At 31.7% G+C, this 22,581-nt stretch overlaps 1 protein-coding gene across 3 annotated transcripts in view; it reads left to right on the top strand.

Moving 5' to 3' along the window:
- Positions 1–786: 786 nt before the first annotated feature.
- The window catches only part of LOC127730901 (parathyroid hormone/parathyroid hormone-related peptide receptor-like), a 49,237-nt gene continuing 27,442 nt past the window's right edge, over positions 787–22,581 (top strand). Inside the window, exons 1-3 of one of the 3 annotated variants that reach the window (XM_052239509.1) lie at positions 787–1,459; positions 1,730–1,832; positions 14,805–14,915. In XM_052239509.1, coding sequence (XP_052095469.1) covers positions 1,808–1,832; positions 14,805–14,915 — 136 coding nt within the window. In that variant the 5' untranslated portion in view covers positions 787–1,459; positions 1,730–1,807. Of the gene's footprint in view, positions 1,696–1,729; positions 1,833–14,804; positions 14,916–22,581 lie in introns of all 3 variants that reach the window. The other 2 variants (XM_052239510.1, XM_052239508.1) reach the window with 2 other exon arrangements.

The following is a 22,581-nucleotide window of genomic DNA, read 5'->3' on the forward strand; positions in this document are numbered from 1 at the left end:
CTTTTTTTATTCGAGCGTCACTGGTGAGTCTTTTGTAGTCGAAACGCGCGTCTGGTGCAAATACAAAATTTCAATAATGGTACATGTATCTATGATGAGTTTATTCACAAGTGCGTCCATTTGAAAGATAAAAAAACAAAATTGTCCAATTTTATTCAATTTTATATAAACTATTAAAAAATGCAAGATGAAAAAGTTATATTGTTTCAACTATAGTTCATGTTACCATTATGTGTCGACGTATTATTTAACCACTGGACTATTATTATATGTATTGTAGAGGATAGTCTGAAAAATCAATTATCTCCTTTTTGGGGGGGGGGGGGGGGGGGAGGGGATTATTTCTGTATGATACTTTTGTCAAAATACAGTTCTCGGTAATTACAGAGAATTCCAGACATGAAGGAAGATTACAAATTGCTAAAACCTAAAGAGAAGGTGGAAATGAAACGGATGACGCTTTGAATTTGTGTTTTGATATTGTTGTCAAATATTAGTTGTATTCTTCCCTAGAGGACCTATTGATATTGCGATCTCTTTTTCACTCGTCACTGCATTTATCTCTTATTGAAAGTTGGTTGAGTTGACTTTTGGCAATATTTTGATGCTTTATAGATAATTGTTGCATTCCTACATCAAACTTTAAAGTGATTGACAGTTGAATAGAGTTTAGAGTTTTGGCATGATTAAGGAGAAACACTATTTCTTTAAATACGAGAGCACAGGTTTTGTACGGTTATTTTGCAATTTAAATTATTATGTAAACTATTTTCATCTTCTCGTTTTTTTATGTAAAGCCGGTGTAACTCGAGAAAGTCGATTAAAGGATATATAAACCAACGAATGCTAACTACGAACTGCTCGTTTATGATTATTATTAATAATTATATATTTGTCAACAAAGACAGCATTTGACGTACGAATGTGACTATTAGATATTGGTGATTTATGTGAAACGGACATATTTACTACCAACATTCAATTAGATGTATGATACTCTTGACAAATGAGTGTTAATGAAAATAATATTCCACGCGGATTAAGATAATAACACAATCCATATAATTACCAAGTGTTGCATTTGCATGTCACAATTTGTATGAAACAGGTGAATTCGACGCGGTCACGATCAAAGTATTTTGTTACGTTTACAGAAATGTACATTTGTATGAAATAGATTGTATCCGGAAGACGTCATATTAATTACAGAAATCGACACATAATTTATTTGTTTTAATTAATGAATGATGGAGTATTAATGTAAAGTCTGTTTTAATTGGGGAATGATGGAGTATAGGTGAAAATATGTAAACTATTATATATTTTACAACATCTGTTACACAGCGGATAGTGCACATTTTGACTTAAGTATGATCGTTATAGGAAAACATCCTAAACTAGTTGGATACAGCACTTGATGTACTGACAAACGTTACATTTTCTGTCGATAAAATTTATTGTAAGAAAATAATATCAGAGTTTTTCTGTGTACAGCATTTAAAAATATTAAGTATTAAGTAAACGAGCAATTGGTCAAAATGACTATGTACAACTTTACAGACCTTGAGGCTTGGCTTCATTATAAGGACTATGAAAAAACTTTTATAACAATTGAAGATCAAAAAGACGTCATTGTGAAAAAGAAATTAGAATGTTATGGACTAATTTTTACGGAACCACCGAGGACAAGCAATGGTAAGTCTCATTTTTTCACTATTGTTTTTTACAGGGAAGCGACCTTTTGATCAACAACGAAGAACAACAACGAAAGGTCCTGTTTCTTCAAGAATTACAGTGTAATGAAAGTATGCAACAAGAGAAACAAATTGAAGGTAGCGTTACATAACATCTGTAGGAATATATTGCTAACCCGATCATATTGATCATTAAGGTGATCACCGTTTTTGGTAGAAGTATTTGACATAGGGGCACATAAATTTCACCATTTCTTGTAAGAGGTATATGTATTTGGAATAAGGGACATAGATTTCACCATTTCTTGTTTGATGTACATGAATCTGGAATAGGGGACATACATTTCACCATTTCTTGTTCGAGGTACATGTATTTGGAATAGGGGTACACACATTTCACCATTTCGTGTTAGAGATATTTGGCAGAGGGACATATATTTCACCATGTCTTGGTAGAGGTATTTGGCATAGATACATAGATTTCGCCATGTCTTGTTAGAGGTATTTGACATAGAAACACCAAATTTACCATATCTTGGTTAAGGTATTTGGTATTGGGACATACATTTCACAATTTCTTGTTAGAGTTATTTGGCAGAAGGACATATATTTCATCATGTCTTGGTAGATGTATTTGGCATAGATACATAGATTTCGCCATGTCTTGTTAGAGGTATTTAACATAGAAACACCGAATTTACCATATTTTGGGTAAGGTATTTGGTATTGGGACATACGTTTCACAATTTCTTGTTAGAGGTATTTAGCATAGGGACACGCAATTCACTATTTCTTGTTAAAGATATTTGGCATAGCGACGTCCATTTCACAATTTCTTGTTAGAGGTAATTGGCATAGAGACATCCATTTCACAATTTCTTGTTAGAGGTATTTGTCATAAGGACAAACCTTTCACAATTTCTTGTTGGAGGTATTTGCCTAAAAAGTTAAATCACAAAAATACTGAACTCCGAGGAAAATTCAAAACGGAAAGTCCCTAATCAAATGGCAAAATAAAAAAAACCAAACACATTAAACGAATGAACAACAACTGTCATATTCCTGACTTGGTACAGGCATTTTCTAAGGGACACACATTTCATCATTTCTTGTTAGAGGTATTTACCATAGGGACACGCAATACACTATTTCTTGTTAGAGGTATTTTTCAAAGAGACATCCATTTCACAATTTCTTGTTAAGAGATATTTGGCATAGGGATATATAATTCACTTTTTCTTGAAAGAGGTATTTGGCTAAGGGACACACATTTCACCATTTCTTGTTAGAGGTATTTGGCTAAATGACACACATTTCACTTTTTCTTGTTAGAGGTATTTGGCATAGGGACATACAATTCACTATTTATTGTTAGAGGTATTTAGCATAGAGACGTACATTTTACCATTTCTTGTTGGAGGTATTTGGCTAAGGGACACACATTTCACCATTTCTTGTTAGAGGTATTTGGCATAGGGACACACAATTAACCTTTTGTTGTTAGAGGTATTTGGCATAGGGACATACATTTCACCATTTCTTGTTAGAGGTATTTTGCTAAGGGACACACATTTCACTATTTCTTGTTAGAAGTATTTAGCATAGGGACAAACAATTCACTATTTCTTGTTAGAGGTATTAAGCATAGGGACATACATTTCACTAATTGAGATATGAAACAAGGAGAACGATATTTTAAATTATATTCAAAAGTGTTCAGGTTTAAAAAAAAATTTTCATAATTCTTGAAACTTCCTTTTGTGGGCTCTTTTTAATATTCAGCTTTTAAGGTATATAGGGTGTCGTCCGCCATCTGGGATTGTACAATGGCAGAAGACAATCGGTCTAGATCTTTAAAAAATATGCAAATTTTGTGAGAGGAATGCAATTCATGGTTAAGATTTTTTACCATAATGCAAAGAATCAGTGTTCCATCTAAATATTATTCTTCAACTTAGTTATAAAAGGGGGTATCTCAGACACTCTTATCTCATAAAGGATTCTTCAACTTTGTTATATAAGGGGGTATCTCAGACACTCTTATTTCATAAAGGATTCTCCGACTTAGTTATATAAGGGGGTATCTCAGACACTCTTATTTTATAAAGGATTCTTCAACTTAGTTATATAAGGGGGTATCTCAGACACTCTTATTTCATAAAGGATTCTCCGACTTAGTTATATAAGGGGGTATCTCAGACACTCTTATTTTATAAAGGATTCTTCAACTTTGTTATATAAGGGGGTATCTCAGACACTCTTATTTCATAAAGGATTCTCCGACTTAGTTATATAAGGGGGTATCTCAGACACTCTTATTTTATAAAGGATTCTTCAACTTTGTTATATAAGGGGGTATCTCAGACACTCTTATTTCATAAAGGATTCTTCGACTTAGCTATATAAGGGGGTATCTCAGACACTCTTATTTTATAAAGGATTCTTCAACTTAGTTATATAAGGGGGTATCTCAGACACTCTTATTTCATAAAGGATTCTTCGACTTAGTTATATAAGGGGGTATCTCAGACACTCTTATTTCATAAAGGATTCTTCGACTTAGTTATATAAAGGGGGTATCTCAGACACTCTTATTTTATAAAAGATTTTTCGACTTAGTTATATAAGGGGGTATCTCAGACACTCTTTTTTTTTATAAAGGATTCTTCAACTTAGTTATATAAGGGGGTATCTCAGATACTCTTATTTTATAAAGAGGATTCCTCAACTTAGTTATATAAGGGGGTATCTCAGACACTCTTATTTTATAAAGGATTCTTCAACTTAGTTATATAAAGGGGTATCTCAGACACTCTTATTTCATAAAGGATTCTTCGACTTAGTTATATAAGGGGGTATCTCAGACACTCTTATTTTATAAAGGATTCTTCAACTTAGTTATATAAGGGGGTATCTCAGATACTCTAATTTCATAAAGGAATATTTAATAAATTTCCCTGTTTTGTTTTGTAGCAAGAAAACGAGTTTCGTGATCGCAATTTTTATTTTTAGAAGCTAATTGTAGGAGCTATCTACTTATATTTTATTCTAGAATTATCTTGTTTACTTTATTTTTTTTCTGTTCACACAAAAATGGTTTTTCCATGTATAATCTTACAAAATCATATAATTTTGCACAACCTGTATGGACTCATACAGCGTGGTGATCCATACTTTTTATCATTTTTTGAAAAATAGCATGATTTAAACTACATTTTTGCTAAATATTAAAAAATGCTTTCGTTTGTGATTTAGACCAAATACACCTTTACAAAGATAAATCCTAGCTTTTTTTAATTGAAGTTATATTTACTGAACTACAGCACGTTTAATGATGCTCCAATTGACGGTATGTGTCATTCATATGTTTCACCTATTGGTTAACCTTTTCATTCCAGAATTACGATGCAATACGGATTGTTATCGTATTTCGTAATAAACAAACAAAAGTAGCGTAAATTGTAACTTAATATTTATTAAACAAGTGCATACATGAATACAATATAATGTAATGCTTATACTCGTAAAACAATCGTGTATAAATGCCACTCAAGTACACAAAACTCTTCGATTGTGACAGAAGAATACAAACAAAAAATACAAACAAAAAATGGCAAACTTATGCACAAATTGTTCTAGAATATATATTTCATATATTCATGTCAACAATTGTTATTATGTCTTCATGTACAATTTAGTGTCTATTGAATGACATGCATAGTTATTCGCTATCAGCTATATAAAATGTCATTTATGTGTTTAAATGGATCAATTATCTAACTTTAACATGAATGAACATTGACATTTATTTTAATTTCAAACTTTAGCGGGCCTCGGTGGCCGAGTGATCTAAGTAGTCGAACGTACCACTTTATACCTAGCCTGTCAACACTGAGGTGTGTGAGTTTGAATCCCGCAGGCGTCAGGTGCATTCGACTCCAATCTCAATTGACTAGGTTTTCCTACCAAAGGTCGGTGGTTCTCTCCGGGCACCCCATCTTCCTCCACCAATAAAAACTAACCGCCACGAAATAGCACAATAGTGTGGAAAGTGGCATTAAACACCAATCAATCAATCAAACTTTAGCACCTCAAATATTTTACGCTGTCTACTACTTAACAGAAGGTCCGCTTCAATAAAAAGAAATACAATTGTTTAAGTACTATCTTACAAAGATCCTTTACCGAAATATGTACTGTTAATGTATTTTTCAAGTAACAATTGTAAAGTTTTGTCAATTTTTACCACTATTTGCAAAATGTGCATGCATCTTTATGACGAGACCTATCAAACTTTGGAAGGCTGTGTACAGTGGGTTGAATAGGATGAAGGGTCTGATATCTGCACTACTACTTGAAAATGATTGAACGTCCCAATTCCGAGCGAACATAGTTACGTATTGATCATCCCACAAAACCAATCAAACTCTTCGACAATGGTCCAGGTTACCTTTATTTCTATAACCGTGTTTTTACTGAGAAATATTTTTCAACACTTTACACCTTTTAGAAAATCACTCGATTTTTTGGTATTAAATTGGAAAATAAATTAATACATGAACATATTCTGATGTTTGCCAATCTCGACATCTTTTCCGAGAAAAATGGACCAATAACTCGATAAACAACTTACTAATTGAACTGTCCTTATGAATGGTCAAGGGCAAAGATGAAGGTATAAACATGTCATCAGGGAATAAAGCTTTCAGAAATATTTAGAGCTCTAAGGTTGAGAAGTGATGCTGTCTATAGTTAACAGAAGTCTATATCATATTGAAAAGCTTGCCTTTAAATCATACTACCTTCATCTACTTAGTAGATATAATTAAAACTTGCTGTTAGTCTGTATCAATTAAGCTGAAAGATGTATCTTTTAAGTAGCACCTCTGAAATGAAAGACGGCAAATTCCACGCAAATTTTAGATATGTTTAATTTCGATTCAAACTGTTATTTGCAAATTGTAAGATTATGAATTTCGCTTTTTTATCAGTGAATACGAAATGTATGTTTAAAGTATGAAAAAATACCGCCAAGGAATTTAAACAATTTCTACAAGATAACCGAAGAACGGCATTGAATTGTTAATTAGATCCAGTTGTCTTAAAAACAAAATCAAGAATATGCAAGAGATAAATAAAACAAATCATAAGTAGGAACAAGGACAACCACATGCATTTACACAATTTCGAAATTCTGGAAATTTTCAAAATTCGTCTTATCTACAAAAAATAAAAATTTAGTTTTTTTAATTATTTGGTGAGTCTTTTTTCTTTCGTTTTTACCTAATTAACTAGTTAAGACAAATGTTGCACATATATTGCTTATACATATTAAACTTTTCAACCTTTCTAGAAGTTTTCTTTTTGCTTTAACAGACGTTTAAGCGTTTTACTAGCGGACTTTCCTGTATAAATGTAATCTTTGCCCCCATTAATGTGTTAAATGTGTTACTAAGTTAATGTAGCAAGTACGATTTCTTTTCTAGTGAATTATATTGTTTCCTAGGCATTTGTTTTCAGACCTCTTCATGCCCATAATTACTATAAAAGATGTAAGGGACACTTCTGCAGCAACACAGGTCTGCTTACATCAGACACATGTATTGATGTAAAAATTTATATGGTATAAATTTGTAATTGACATTCAGCAACTGTAAAATAGGAAATCATTATTCAATTGAGAAGATGCGTAATGACGACTGTTAGATTAAATAATGAAATTAAAAGTTTAATCTCACAAGTAAGCTTTTTATATAACCAACAATACAGATGTTGTTTTGTACAAACGATCAACGGGTTTTGTAAGATACAATATTATAGTATGCATACGTTAATAATAATACTACGTAGATGTTTCATTAAATTCCTGCAATTTTGATTGGCAGGCATTCCTAAATTATGTTTTATTTCCCATAACATGAAACATCTATGTGAATGCGAGCGCTGCTGTCCATTACTCTCAAGCTTTAAATGACAACGCTACAAATAAAGTATACAATGGAAAACAAACGACAAGCTTGATTTGACTCGATATTTTTATGCTTCTTTTATGTACTTTTATAGGGTTGTAAAAGCATAGATCGTGCTCACATTTTTAGTTTGAAGAGGTTAAGCGCTTCATACTAAATATGCTTTGCTTCAAGCTTTAACATCCTCTAATGAAATAGTAAATAACAAAATTTAATTTTTAGATATGATATGTAGACGTTCTGTCCAAATCACTGAAAAAGAATGATATTTTAAAAAAAAATCATCTGATCAAAGCCACTTCAAAAAGTTTATTAACCTTTCGAACTAACGAAGTAAGTTTCGAAAATGATTTCCAGTCATCTAATTATATTTGACGGGCAATAATGTTTGTTGATATCTTGAGGCAAATACATTTTTTCTTTTCTTCTAAAGCACAAATCTGAATATTAATCTTGATAAATGTTTCTAGAGTATTTCACTGAAACCATTCAATATTATCACCTGTTTTATTAAAAAGCTCGTTTCTTTTCTTCAACAAAATATGTATGCGATGTTTAATTGATGGCTATTTTTTAGACAAATGAAAACCAGCTGCATGTTGTATCCTAAATATTGGATGCTTTTATAACGTATCTTAAAGTCTGTTTACAGTAAAAGTGTCGTTTACAAGAATATGGTCACCCTCCAGTTGCATCAATATTTATTGTTTTCGTTATATGCAATCATTGTAACACGATTATTTTCCTGAGACAAATCACTATAGTTTTATATGTGTCATTGTTTTAAAGCTTCTTCTGGTATTCTGCATTTCCGACTGGTGTCATCGTAAATAAAGCTTACTATTGCAGCACTCCAGGGTTATGTTCATTGAGTTATCTCAAAGTGGCAAATAAAAGATGAAAAAAAGGGTTTCCGGGCGATATCTTCAGAGGAGTTGGACGTAACTTTGAATTAATACAACTTTCCACGAAATGCAGCTTAAACCCCGATTTCACTGCTTTTGCAATTGATTGTTAGGTTATGCCTTTGGTTTGATTAACCTCAAAATGGTTAAATTGTTTCCGAATAGTAGCATTTATATTGCTTTTGAGTAACTTTGTTTGATTTTCACCATTCGAGAGTTACATTTCTATATCCAGTTGATTTTTTTTTTAAAAACGATATGATTTCCGGACTTTATAACTTTGTAAAACTGTTTTTGAATGGTAAACTAAATTCGACTTTGAATAGCTATCTATAACTTCCATTGTAAAAACATTACTACTTACTATATGAATGCAGGTGAAGTTTGAATTATACTGTTGCTGCCATCACCTCAGCCCTCGACGTCGTATGAGTTCTACACATCGAATTGCAGTTCAAAGTAGCTCTTGTAATATTATGGCATATACACGTCTAAACATGTGACAACTTTATGACAGACATTCTCCATCGGATAACACGTGGTTATACAGGGCTAACACCATATATATATATATATATAATTCGTCTCAAATTTAGCCCAACAATGTTAGATCTTCAAATTTGCGTTAGCAAATTTTTGTTCTTCCCTCAGCGGGATCCGAACCTTTGCGTCTGTGACATCGTGGTAACACCGCCTGCACCATACATATGGTATTTATGTATATATCAAAACAAAATCAGAAAACCTTTTTCAGATGACTAGTTTAGCTTGTTTTGGATTCCAATTAGTGTTCAGTTCTCAGAAGAACACAGAGGTTGTGCTATCATTAATCGCTTCAAACAATGTATTTGTATGACAAACATGCTTTAATGTTGTGAGCATTTCTGTCGGTGTCTTTAGTAGAAGATAATGTTCAGGGGGTTCTTAGTTGGTTTTCTGGGATGTAAATCTACACAACCAGATCTATTGAGAGATTACTGTGTACTTTCAGACCGACCGTGCGAGGACGGTATAACCAGTCAGGGTCATTGAACACTCCCGTAGTAGTAGTACTTTAAGCGGGTTGAAAAAATAATCACTAGGTATTTCAAATGATCCGTAAGTAAGAGAAAGAAACACATGTATCTTGTTTTACAACTATGTCATCAAACTTTAACCATCGATGTATATTGGCTCGTTTTGAATGAATTCGTTTTTATTTATATTATGTTTTCTGGTAAGAGAGTCAATCCCGTATCAGGTTAAATGTTTTGTTAAGATATTTTACCATCAGGATGTGTTCAGATCAATTTGAAATTTAGTAGACATTATATTGTTGTTAGCTTTTTATCAGTTATCAGTTTAATTCATTTGGCTAATTACTATTACGGCTTGAATCTCCATTTTATTAATAGTACAGAATTTGCGTGCATTTATAAATTAAAGAAAAAAATTATACAACACATTAAAATTTTAAACAAGAAATAAAATCCGATACGATAATGTTTATTTTTACTGCATAAAAATCATCCTTTGGATCAAATATCCCGATTATCTAACATCTAAAGTAAAACCTTATGTTAATGTGGATTTGATTTATCTTTTAAGTTAGTGTAAGGTGTCATCACGAAAGGGGTGTAATTGATTAAATTAGAAATAGTTTAGCTTTGGCTTATCTTATTTTAAAGCTTTTAAACTTATATATTTCTGATTTTTTATTAAAACCATTATGACTAATTTTTATCAAGATCTTTCAGATTTTGTTATCAACTGGCGGATTTAGTGCGGAACAGATTCTTTTTTAAAAGTAGTTCATTAAGAAGATTCCCCGTCTTGTTTACGCTATATGCAAATAAAGACTTGAAAGTTGAACCTTAAATGATCCAGAAGGTGTTTGAAAAATTTATTTTTATGTATACCAAAAACTCCATAATGGAAAAGGAATGCTTACGGAAAGTCTGTAAAAATAGAAATCATTCGCCTAACAGGGACATCTTAAAAGGGGGAGGTTTGAGATCTCAAAAACTAATCCGCCATTCTTCGTGGCATATAAGTTCCTTTAAAATGTTAGTTTTAACTGGAATAAATATTCTGGAATATTGTTTCCCCTCAACGAAATATTACAGTATTTGCTCATCAAAAGAATAAACGGTGTAGAATTCATACAGGAACTATGGCATTGCTCATAAGCTTCGGAACCTAATTTTGTAACATTTGAATGTTTTGAAGTTCTTTTTTCGTCGTATTGTTTGATTCATTTTATTTGGACTATAATTAATAACTTAACGGCCATGATTTACCATACTTGTTGGAGACTTTATGATGATCTTTAGATGAAGTTTTGTATGTCGTTGTGTTGCTGTCTCATTGACATATCCCACATCATCTTTTATTTGTACCCAAAGTAAATGATAATATTTTTTGCATGGACCAGAGACATGTAAAATATATGTCTGTGTATGGACTAATTATTACGCAGAAAATATGATACTTATTAGCTCAGCTTCCTAATGGCCAGTATGAACTTTAGATTAACTTTCACTGGTCGTCCAACGTCGGTAAACCTTTTTAAAGATCTCTCACTTTCAAACTTCGAAACAGGAAACTAAAAAAAAAAAATACAGTTTTGATTCTGATATCGTCTAGTTTTTATTTAATTATTTATTTTATTACTTTCTATTAAACAAAAGTGTGAACAATGAAATTATTTAAGAATCCCAATTTGCTTTACCATCGATTTTGCTGTTTACAATTTCGTTTTTATACAACCGCAAACATTTGGCGGTCGTATATTGGTATCACGTCATCGTCGTCGTCGTCGTCGTCGTCGTTGTCGTCCGAAGACACATTGGTTTCCGGACAATAACTTTTGTTTAAGTGTATGGATTTCTATGATTTCTAGGTTGGGATTGATTTTGGGGGTTATGGTCCTAACAGTTCAGGAATTAGGGGACAAAATGGGGCCCAAATAAGCATTTTTCTAGTTTCCAGACAATAACTTGTGAAATGGTGTATGGATCTTTCTGAAATTATACCACAAGTTACCATATCACAAAGGGATGGTAAGAATTTGCTTTGGGGGGGGGGGGTATGGCTCAAACTGTGTAGGAATTAGGGGCAAAAAAGAAGGAAAACAAGGGTTTCCAGGTTAATGGACAATTACTTAAGTACAAAACATAATTTTAAAGCAGTGTAAGGGAGGTAATTCAAACACATATTGTCAAATTACCTCCCTTACACTGCTTGTAAATTATTTATAAAGTCTTTATGTGATTAGCTGTCAATTTATTTTTAGAAGTAACTATTTTAAAAATGTTTAATAAAGGTAATTCAATTATAGCCATGATTATGTATATGAAGGAATTTTATTTTTAGATATTACTATTTAATGTTGCTGATGGAGGCTTTTTAATCTTGGGCATGATTATGATGTCATTTTCTATTTTAAAAATTATTTAATTTTAGCCATGATTATGTATGTGAAGGAATTTTAATTTTTAGATATTACTATTTAATGTTGCTGGTGAAGGTTTTTTAAATTTTAGCCATGACTGTGATGTCATTTTCTATTTTAATACTTTTATGATGTTTTTAAATGGGCTTTTATGGTTAAAAAAAGCATTTTTTCTAGTTTCCAGACAGTAACTTGTGATTAAGTGTATGGATCTCTCTAAAATTGTACTACAAGGTTCCATACTACAAAAGAAAGACTGCAATCGAGTTTGATGGTTAATGCTAGAAGTGGGATTCAAAAAGTTTGGGGGGAAGAGGGGTTTCCATTTTTTTTTAAAGGGTTCATATTTTTTTTTCAAAATTTTCAAAATTTAAAATTTTTGAAAAGTTTCAAGAAGAAATCTTCAATTGCACAGTATTGCGCATTAGATTTGTAAGATCTTTGACCACATTTATTTTGTATCAGAAACCCATATTATGTCAAAAATTTGATCACAATCCAAATTCAGATAGTATCAAGCTTGAATATTGTGTCCAAATTTGCCCCAACTGTTCAGGGTTCGACCACTGCGGTCGTATCAGGCTGCGCTCAGCGAAGCATTTTATTATATGTATCAGATAATATCCTAAAAATTAAAAAAGAAAAGGACAATAAATCCAATAAGAAATCGTTTGACACATTAGGTGGATTTACGAGAGATTTTGACTCTTTAAACGAAGGTTTTCAAAATTTACGGATTTGTTTGCAGTTTTAACCTTTGTTTTAATTTTAGTCATGTCGATCATGTGTGTTACAAGGTTGTGAAGAAATTCATAAACATTCATTTCATCAAATGTTTCAGTTGTTTCAGATAGAAGTTCTTTGAAACAAAAAATCAAAGAAAACCCAAAACAATAGGTACAAATTGACTTTAAGGACGATAACTCGATCAAATTGGTCACTAGGTTGAGGAGATCGATCTTGATATTCTGATCATTGTTGCCCTTTTCGGATTTTCTGTTCCTTTTATTGTTTTAGACAATTTTACATTAATGTTTTATCACTAATTATGTTGACACGGGTCATTATATAGTATGATGATGACCCAGTAGGAAAGGGCCGTTTGTTTGTTTGAAGGAAGTTTTTGCAAATATTCTTATCCTGTTTTTTCTACATAAATTTATGTAGCACACCCTAAGTTAAATGATCTTTGTTATTTTAAATTTAGATTGCATTGATTAATGATGTCTCCTGAAAGACATAAAATCCATGTTAACTACATGTTTTAGGTGAAACTATCGTATTCGACATAATGTCAAAATTTTGGTAGGATGAGTTTTGTAATTGATAATGTCTGCTTTAATGACCTAGTTAAGAGCTAAAAAGAGTAGTTATATTATACTTTTAATCATGCATTGAAGAAATGCCTTTTTATATTCTTAAAATGAAATTATTTTAACAGTCGTATGTAATAAAATAGTTGTATATAGAATTTATTTTACAGTCTCTCATAATTGTTAATAGGATGGTACTTGTATTTTATATTTGTTAATTGTCTGTTTTATATTGTGTATATACTCTGTATGTACTGTATATTCATGTATTGCAAGTAGTGAGACTATAATACAATATTGAATCTTAATCTGCATTTAATTAAAAATTCTGCTTAATTATGGTGTTAAATATCACTCAAGATTTCAAAAAATATGGAAATCATGCAATAAATGATTTATTACTTTTCAATTGAGACCAAGATCCCCATTTACATACAAATGTATAAAGGTTCAATTTATGCATTATATTGTAATAATATATCAAGTCGGATAATTTAAAAGCTGTGGCTAAATACAACCAAACCTTATGTTTATCTGTTGCTTTTGTTACTCAAGGATAGATAATTGCTTACATACAGAATACAATTTTTTTTCGAGAATTTTAAATTCTATTTCAATAGATATTGAAATTATGCAAAACATGATTGATTACTTTTTAGAAGGTTAATTATATAGTCTAACCTTGGCAATTTATATGAAACTAAGGAAATAACAACGCCACATTCCAAATTTAAAATAAACATGGAGTTATCCATCTCATTACAAATTATTTGGAAAAAAAACAGTTCTAAAAATTGCACATATGTAATTTCTTTCCTGTCAAATACAAATAATTGTGTCAGCTATGTTCAAGATGTCCATTTCATTGATTTTCCATAGTTCGAAATAGATTGATCAGAACTCATAGATTTTGGGTTGGTCCTGATAATGTCTTCAATGATTGAAAAGCGTCAACACCATAATCACTAAGCCCCTCTTAGATTTGTTTCTGTTGTTCCGATTGCCATTTCAATAGAATGGATTTTTGCAATCGTGTACAGTATATGTCTATCTGTGTTACATATGTATCTGTAGGACCAATAGCCGGTAATAGGGTGTGATTCCCAATTAACCTTTAAATCATGACTAAGAGGGTGTACATTCGTACCCTTATGTTTTGCTATTACAGCTCTGTGATATAACGTATTCAGAACACGTTTAACTTGTCATTTTGCATTTCACTGTCCATTTGTTATTTTATGAATCTAAAATTGTTTACTTTACTGTCGGATATGAAGGTAGCGTAGTGGATGTTATATACATATTTTGCAGGAAATGATTTTCTTGTCGATGCAATCTCTAGTGTTCAGTTAATCATTTCTTCCTTTTTTATATACAACAAAGTATGGCAATAATTTTGTTAAATTTTGTTGTTTGTTTTAGGCATATTTCTTATCAAATGATGGTTGGTTATAACTTTTTCAATATATTTATGTATTTATATATTCCAGGACTGTATTGCAATATCACATGGGATGGTATATCCTGTTGGCCGGCCACAAAAGCAGGAACAGTCGCCGTCAAGCCTTGTCCTGACTATATAAACAGACTTGATCCAACAGGTAAGGATAATGAATGACAAATTCATTAAACTTAAAGGTATAAGTAAAATTAATATCCATACATACTGGTTACTCTGTGTCAAATGTCTCAATCAATAGTTAGCTTACTACCGTGGACAAGTGGACAAGCACATTGCACATGAAAGTAATGGGTTGGGACAAGTTCTTAATCATACACTTTCTAAAAGTATTCTTTATCTTATTCATCACATATACTTTCCTAACCATCTATATCTTTTCGTGATTTTGGATTTCAAGTCAACATCACTTGCATCATACAGTATCACCTTACTAAAAATAAAGAATTTTACATGTGTGAAAACGTTTTAAGGCATTCTTGAAATGTTGACAGCAATAATTGCTTGTAGTTATTACTAGTATTTGATAATTATATTATAAAGATGTTTCATTTAGATTCCATCATTTTCTTGACAGACACTCATTTGGTGGAATTTCAATATAATGGTGTAAGTGCCGATAAAACGCATTACACGTGACTGCACGTGTTCTCCTTGACAACGTTTCAACACTGCGTAAAAATATTTATAACAAAACATGCTTGTCTTGCCTGGTATTTTTTATTGGTATTAGCATTTAAACTTTATTATGAGAATTGAATACATTTACTTTGCGCGTTTCATACAAACTGATACCTTAATTACTAAAATATATGCTACATAGTTTAAGATTTACCCTTATGCGTAGAAACTATTATGTTTTAAATATGTACTACTTTCCAGTATGTTCTTTTTTGACCGGGCCCGATAAGGTGGTGTTACATCTTACAAAGTCTATCCAAATTATTTTTGCAAAGAATTTCGCTCAAGCCGGTGCTAGGGGCCGTCTTAAACTTGCAGGGAGCTGAGAGTTTTTTTGTTTTTGTTTTTTTGTTTAAGGCCTTACTGTGACTTTGAGATGAAGAACAGCAATAAAAGCGCTGTTCCTTTGCTTTTTGTGTGGTTTTTTTTTCTGTGTATGTACTGATTTTGTGTTATGGATGGATACCCCATATCCTTTTTTTCTATTAAACTGTGCTTCAACAAATGGATTTTCATCCAAATAAAACTACAAAAAAACATGCAATTCTAATCAATAAACCTGGAATAAGGAAAATTATCGAATTCTTTGGCATCTATATTATGTCTTTAATCATACTTTTGTTCATTCTTTAGTTACATTCGTATGTCTGGTTCATTTCAAGTAAGCCTTTGACTGGTCCCTCATCTCAATAGAAATGTAGAAAATGCTACATTTCCTTTAGCGTTTTGCTGGAAATCCATTTTTCGTTTGCAGAAATGGGTTAAGACAGTCTGTATTTGTTCCCGTGATGAATACTATTTTATCATTCTTTGGAGAGTATTTGTTATGTTTCAGACTTTAACCTATCACTTTCCCAGACACATTCATCTTTTTTCAACAATTTCCTGTATTTTAGCTGTCATATTTCTGTTGACCAACTTTTGATAATAGATAAAGGCCAAGTTGCTGAGGATGCTACATTTGACGTTAAATTTCTGTAGACATTAGAAATTGGATGTAAAATGGCAATGGCTGAACGGCATACATTACGTTGTACAATTTGATAAATTCTTCATCAGAGACACGATTCGTCGGTGTTCCACTTCAAAAGTAAAACCCCAGACTTCAAATGAGATATGCACATTCACAACGCGCAAAAAAGTCTTTTAAATGACGGTTGTGTTCCTTGGTGAGTTCCATAGAAAGAGATGAGTATAATATGTGTGACCTTCTCTGATCAAAAATGATAATCAGTGTTTGGCTCTGCTATTGGCTCTACACTTTGTCTGTGAGTTTTAAAGATCAGTACAATAAAGCATTACAGAAGATATATATCTTTTTAACATACTGTAGAATAGTCTCTAACTGAATGGTTGGATTCAAGGAGATGTGGATTAGAGACGTGTGTCCTCTGTCTGATTCTTAATTAAATTCTCTACTTGGCTTGGAAAGCACTTCAAATAATATAGACTAAGTGTTAATAAAAAAATCGAAAAGTATCGAAAGGTATGCATAAATTGATATGCGTGCGGAACTTTTTTTTCACGTATCTTTTAAGTGAACATTAAGCCGGAATGACTGGATAACAATATAAAGCATAATTTAAATAAAGTCGCAAGGAGTTTGGAGTATACACAATTTTTTCAGTATATCAGGTCACAAGTTTTATATTGTTTATAAAGTTTAAAATACATAGAGAGAATTCAGCGTTAGGTGAGCGTTAAATGATGCCCTTTATGTGTTCTTGAATAGATTAATAAAATTCTTATATATCTTATCTTATTGTTTTCTTTGATATTTTTAAAATTACATTACTTTGCCAAAAACAAAGAAATCTAATTCAATAAAACAGAACAAAGTTACAGTTATTTACGTTTCCAGGTCAAAGTTATTCATTATGTAATACATCGACAATTATACCAGTTTGTTAATTATCTTATAATAACCTCGATCTTAACCTACGTTTAGCCTTTTACATGTATGATCATTTACCAGTCAAACATATAAATCATATCAAATATTTCTTACTTCTCAAATGAATGGTCTTGTTATAGAGTCGCTTATTATTGATAAGAGACATTGAAATTAAAGCAATGAAGATATTTCTGAATATAATTAATAGGGATAAATTAACACACTTACTTAAAAGGATAAGTATAACCTCTACTGACAACTATTTTAAAAACGACTGTAGACAACAACAGAGCAACTATTGAAAAAACCAATCCTAAAATAAACAGTTACTTAGACAACTTCCTGTTTGGGTGAAGTGCCGCAAAAACAAAGGTCATCAATAATGTGAGGGGAGGAAAAGTTTAGAAAGTGAACATCTTGAGATTTTGATAGTTTATGATTCAATTTTTTTAAATAAAAAGTAAAGTCACGAAAATGCTTCGTTTGAAATGTTTACGATGGTTTAAACATATCTCTATGAAAATTTGTATGCACAATACATTGTATGAACAGGGCCCCTGATAGCTTCAGCTGGACTGAAGTTGAGTAATCCAGAACTTTTTCGGATTGGAATAAATAGCGATAAGGTGTATTATTCTGTCCTGGCTCTCACCTATTGTATAGATAGGTATAACAATGTTTTCATTTCACAAAGACACGGTTTGTCAGTGTTATATATTGTTTCCGTGACGTTTCCTTCTGAATCTAAATACGTTATCATAGATTTAATTATAACATTGTTGGTTCTTATTTGATAAGAGAGAAACTGTTAGTGATACCATAGATGTATAAACCCATGGTTTATACATCTATGGTGATACATTGACATAAACACTCGGGACAAGGAAATTATAAATGATAAATTGAGTCTAAATTTAGTGCTTAAAACAGGTCAGAGCACTTAAATTTCACTTAGGGAAGACGATTTTTATTTTATTTTGTGAATCATTTTATATTTCCTTCAGGTGAAAGATTTGTGTTATGTTGGTTATTTATTATTTAGAAGTTTATAAATAAGACCACACATCATGGACAAGACAATGATATTGATTTAAATCTTAAGTAGGACCAGGCAATATCATCAATTTTAAATCTAAAGTATAATTTATGGTACATCAATATATGCTGTTTCATTTCAGCATATCTGTCCCTTCCTTGAACTTTCATTGATATGTTATATTCATAAAGATTTTTTTCCAACACAATGCATCATGACATCGTAAAATACACAAATTCCTTCATAGCGGAAATTACATTTACATCTTAATTAGACTACGGACAATGTATTAGACTACCGTGTCAACGTCTACAAGAGAAGTGATCGTTCAGTCGTTAAACCGGGATAATTTAGAAATGATTGTTTTCATCCGAAGGAAAAAGTGATTGCAAAGCCCTTATAATAAGACAGCTGCTCAGCAAGTTCACCACCATTCTACTAATATAATGGAACATAAAGTGAAAGGGATAGGTCTAGATCCGTTATGTTAGTTGGATAACCAAGACAATAGGAAATCTCGGTGTCTAATACAAAACCCCAGGAGGATAATTCGAAACCGCGATTCAATATTCGAACTTAAATTCAATATTTTGAATTCAAACATCCAAAGTAACCAATCAGGAGAAAGCTTTCAAGTTGTGAATCAATTGAGGCCAATGAAATGTCTTTTACAAAAGATGGCATTTAAATTTCCCGTTTCACATTTATAATTCTGTTGCCCATGGTAATGTCTATCTTTTTTTACATACATATATATATATGGCATTTGATTCCCATATTGATATCGTCTAAAACAAAATAAAATAAATTGAAGAAAAAAAACAGCTAATTTATACTTATTGTAACTTTTAGCAGTTGGTCTTGCTAATAGTATGCACAACTTTGTTTCGAATCAGAACGACGTGTAGCTAACATATTGTTCAGATACCTTCTGAATGAAGTTTATCGAAATGAGACAAAACAGAGATATCTTACTGCTTACAAATAGTGATACCATTATGATTCCTAGTAGGCTTTTAATTGGAACCAACAACCGTATAATACATACCATCAAGCAAGACATTCATATAGATTGGAAAACTACTATAATGTTTTAAAATTAACGTTTTTTTGGTTCGGTTCGTGTTGATCAATCTTTAGTCTTCTATGTAGTGTTTGTGGATTCGTTCGTCGTTTCGTTGTTTTTCGTTGTCCATTGGTCACTGAATGACAGTTTGTCTCATTTTTAACAATAGCATATCTAGGAGTTTTTTCTTGACATTGATATTGTTCGTTTACAGATTGCAGTCTTGATACGCTGTGGTTGTTTCCGTTTTGTATTGTCTTTGTTTTCAGATTGATAATTTTATGTTAGGTACATCTGTTATTCTTAATTGAAACTGCCATTCAAAATGAATAACTTTTAGGTTGTCTATTCACACCTACATGCTTCATCAGGTCATGATGGATATACTTTTATCATTCACATAGGCATGTAAAATGCGGTTTCATTTTTTTAAAGAAGCAATAAGTGACTTAAACGGGAAATCACACCGAATTTTAAAAAAGTCGTTAGTCGACATATTCTGAAAATTACTAAAGAATGTACGAATAATACGATTTCTAATCAGAGAGAGCTTTTTTATAGTATGGAACATAAATAAAATAATTATTAGATTAGTAAACAGCTCGATAATAAAACATTTGCAGTGATCTACAACAGATTTTTATAATAATATATGCATATTATATGATGGTAAATTAACGTTTTCGAAATGTTTTTGCTTTTTAGCTCACCTAAAGGGCCAGGTGAGCTTTTATCATCACTTGTCGTCCGTCGTCCGTCGTTAACTTTTACAAAAATTTCTTAGAAACTACTGGGCCTATTTAACCAAACTTGGCCACAATCATCATTGGGGTATCTAGTTTAAGATATGTGTTCGATGACCCCGCTTGGCAACCAAGATGGCCGACATGGCTAAAAATAGAACATAGGGGTAAAATGCAGTTTTTGGCTTATATCTCTGAAACTAAAGCATTTAGAGCAAATCTGACGAAGGGTAAACATGTTCATCAGGTTAAGATCAACATGCCCTCATATTTTCAGAAGAATCAGACAACCTGTTGTTGGGTTGCTGCCCCTTAATTGGTAATTTTAAGTAAATTTGCAGTTTTTGGTTATTATCTTGAATAATATTATAGATAGAGATAAACTGTAAACAGCAATAATGCTTGGCAAAGTAAGATCTACAAATAAGTCAGATGACCAAAATTGTCAATTAACCCCTTAAGGAGTTATTGCCCTTTATAGTCAATTTTTAACAATTTTTCGTAAATTTTTGTAATCTTTTACAAAAATCTTCTCCTCTGAATTTAAACTACAGAGACAAATTTAACCAAACTTGGCCACAATCATCATTAGGGGATTTAGATTAAAAAGTGTGTATGATGACCCCGCCTGCCAACGAACATGGCCTACATGGCTAAAAATAATACATAGGGGGTAAAATGCAAGTTTTGTCTATTATTTTGAAAACCATTATAGAGAGAGAAAATCTGACAAGAGCAAAAATGTTCAGAATGTTGAGCTCTACCAATTGTCCGTACATGTTAAAACTGTCAGATGACTTCTTATAGGAGTTATTGCCCTTAAATGACAAATTTTACCTTTTTTTTTTTCCTTTTTTGCCTACTATCTTGAAAACTATCATAGATACAGAGAAACTTTAAAATGATCAGCGAGACAAGTTCTACAAATAGGTCAACATGGTCGAAATGGTCAATCGACTCCTTATTAGAGTTATTGCCCTTAGATGATGATTTTGACCAATTTTTTGCGTTTTTGTCTTATATCTTAGAATTATAATAGACAGATAGAAACTTAGCTAGACAAAAATTATCAGCAAAACAAAATCTACAATGAAGACAATATGGAGGAAATGGTCAGACGACTCCTTATTGGAGTTATTGCCCTTTAAAGACGATTTTCACTTTTTATTTTGCATTTTGCCATACATGATAGGAAATTATAACAGATAAAGATACACTCACAAAAATGATCAGCAAGTCAAGATTTACCAGCAAGTCAAATTTTGCCGATATAGTTTAATAGACTGTCACTCTTTATAGGAGTGATTGCCCTTAAATGAGGATTTTTTTTTTATCCTCTTTTGTGTTTGTATCTAAAAAAAAAAAGATAGAGAGAAACTAAATAGGCTAAATTATCATCCATAGAAGATCAACAAAACAGATTTTTTTCATGAATTCTATTCCTGTCTACAATGTTGGAGAGTGTCCTTTGTTGAATATGCACATAGACCAAGGTGAGCGACACAGGCTCTCTAGTTTATCTTATTCCAATGAGGCGCTCATAATTCCGGAATCTGAATGAATATGCCGATGAATCAGCTCGGAAATATGAGTATAAGATTTTATGTCTTCTCTGACCCTTCCTGTATAATTTGAAAATCCGTTTAATATGCGCGTAAATTTTTTCGTTTACATTTTCATTTTCTAGTTGTGTTGATATAGCTGCATATGGACTTTTTGGGAACTAAATGTCTGATATTGCCAAAGTTAACCATAGATGGATGTTGGCTATTCTTTTTATGTTCCTTTTGGTCATATAATTCCCCACGTATTGAAGAACTTATACATCCGGGGCTTTTAAATTGTGGGATTGTGCGTTTCTGATGGAGGCAAATCCGGACACACGTATAAAGTATTATTTTCATTTAACACCCAGAGAGTGTTTTGAACCAATTGAAACATTTAGTTAAATAGAATAATTTAAATTGATTGATTGATAGCTGTTTGCTTAACTTATTTTAAACCACTTAAACAAACCGGCAATTTTTTTATTAGCTAACAAAAGACTCAAATTAACAATTAAAGCTTCCATTTGACATATTTTAATCGATGATATAATTTATTGTCGTGAATTCCATTCTATATCCAATTTGACATGTGTGGCTTATTTACATATTGGCAAATGTTCATGCAAAAAGTCTCATAAAGACACTTACAGAACACAAATAAAATCAGAAACAACCTTGGAATAAATAATTTGTTTATCAAAAACAATGCCAATGATTTCTTTAAAAAAATAATCCATACAGTAGAATTATTTAAGCAAAGTCGTATTCTTACAAAACAGTACAGTAAGAAGATTTTTATTTAACTCAATGCATTAAGGGTCATAAAAGTGGTGTACAAAAG

Source organism: Mytilus californianus, unplaced genomic scaffold (genome assembly GCF_021869535.1).
Source record: "Mytilus californianus isolate M0D057914Y unplaced genomic scaffold, xbMytCali1.0.p SCAF_2, whole genome shotgun sequence".
Lineage (NCBI taxonomy): Eukaryota > Metazoa > Mollusca > Bivalvia > Mytilida > Mytilidae > Mytilus > Mytilus californianus.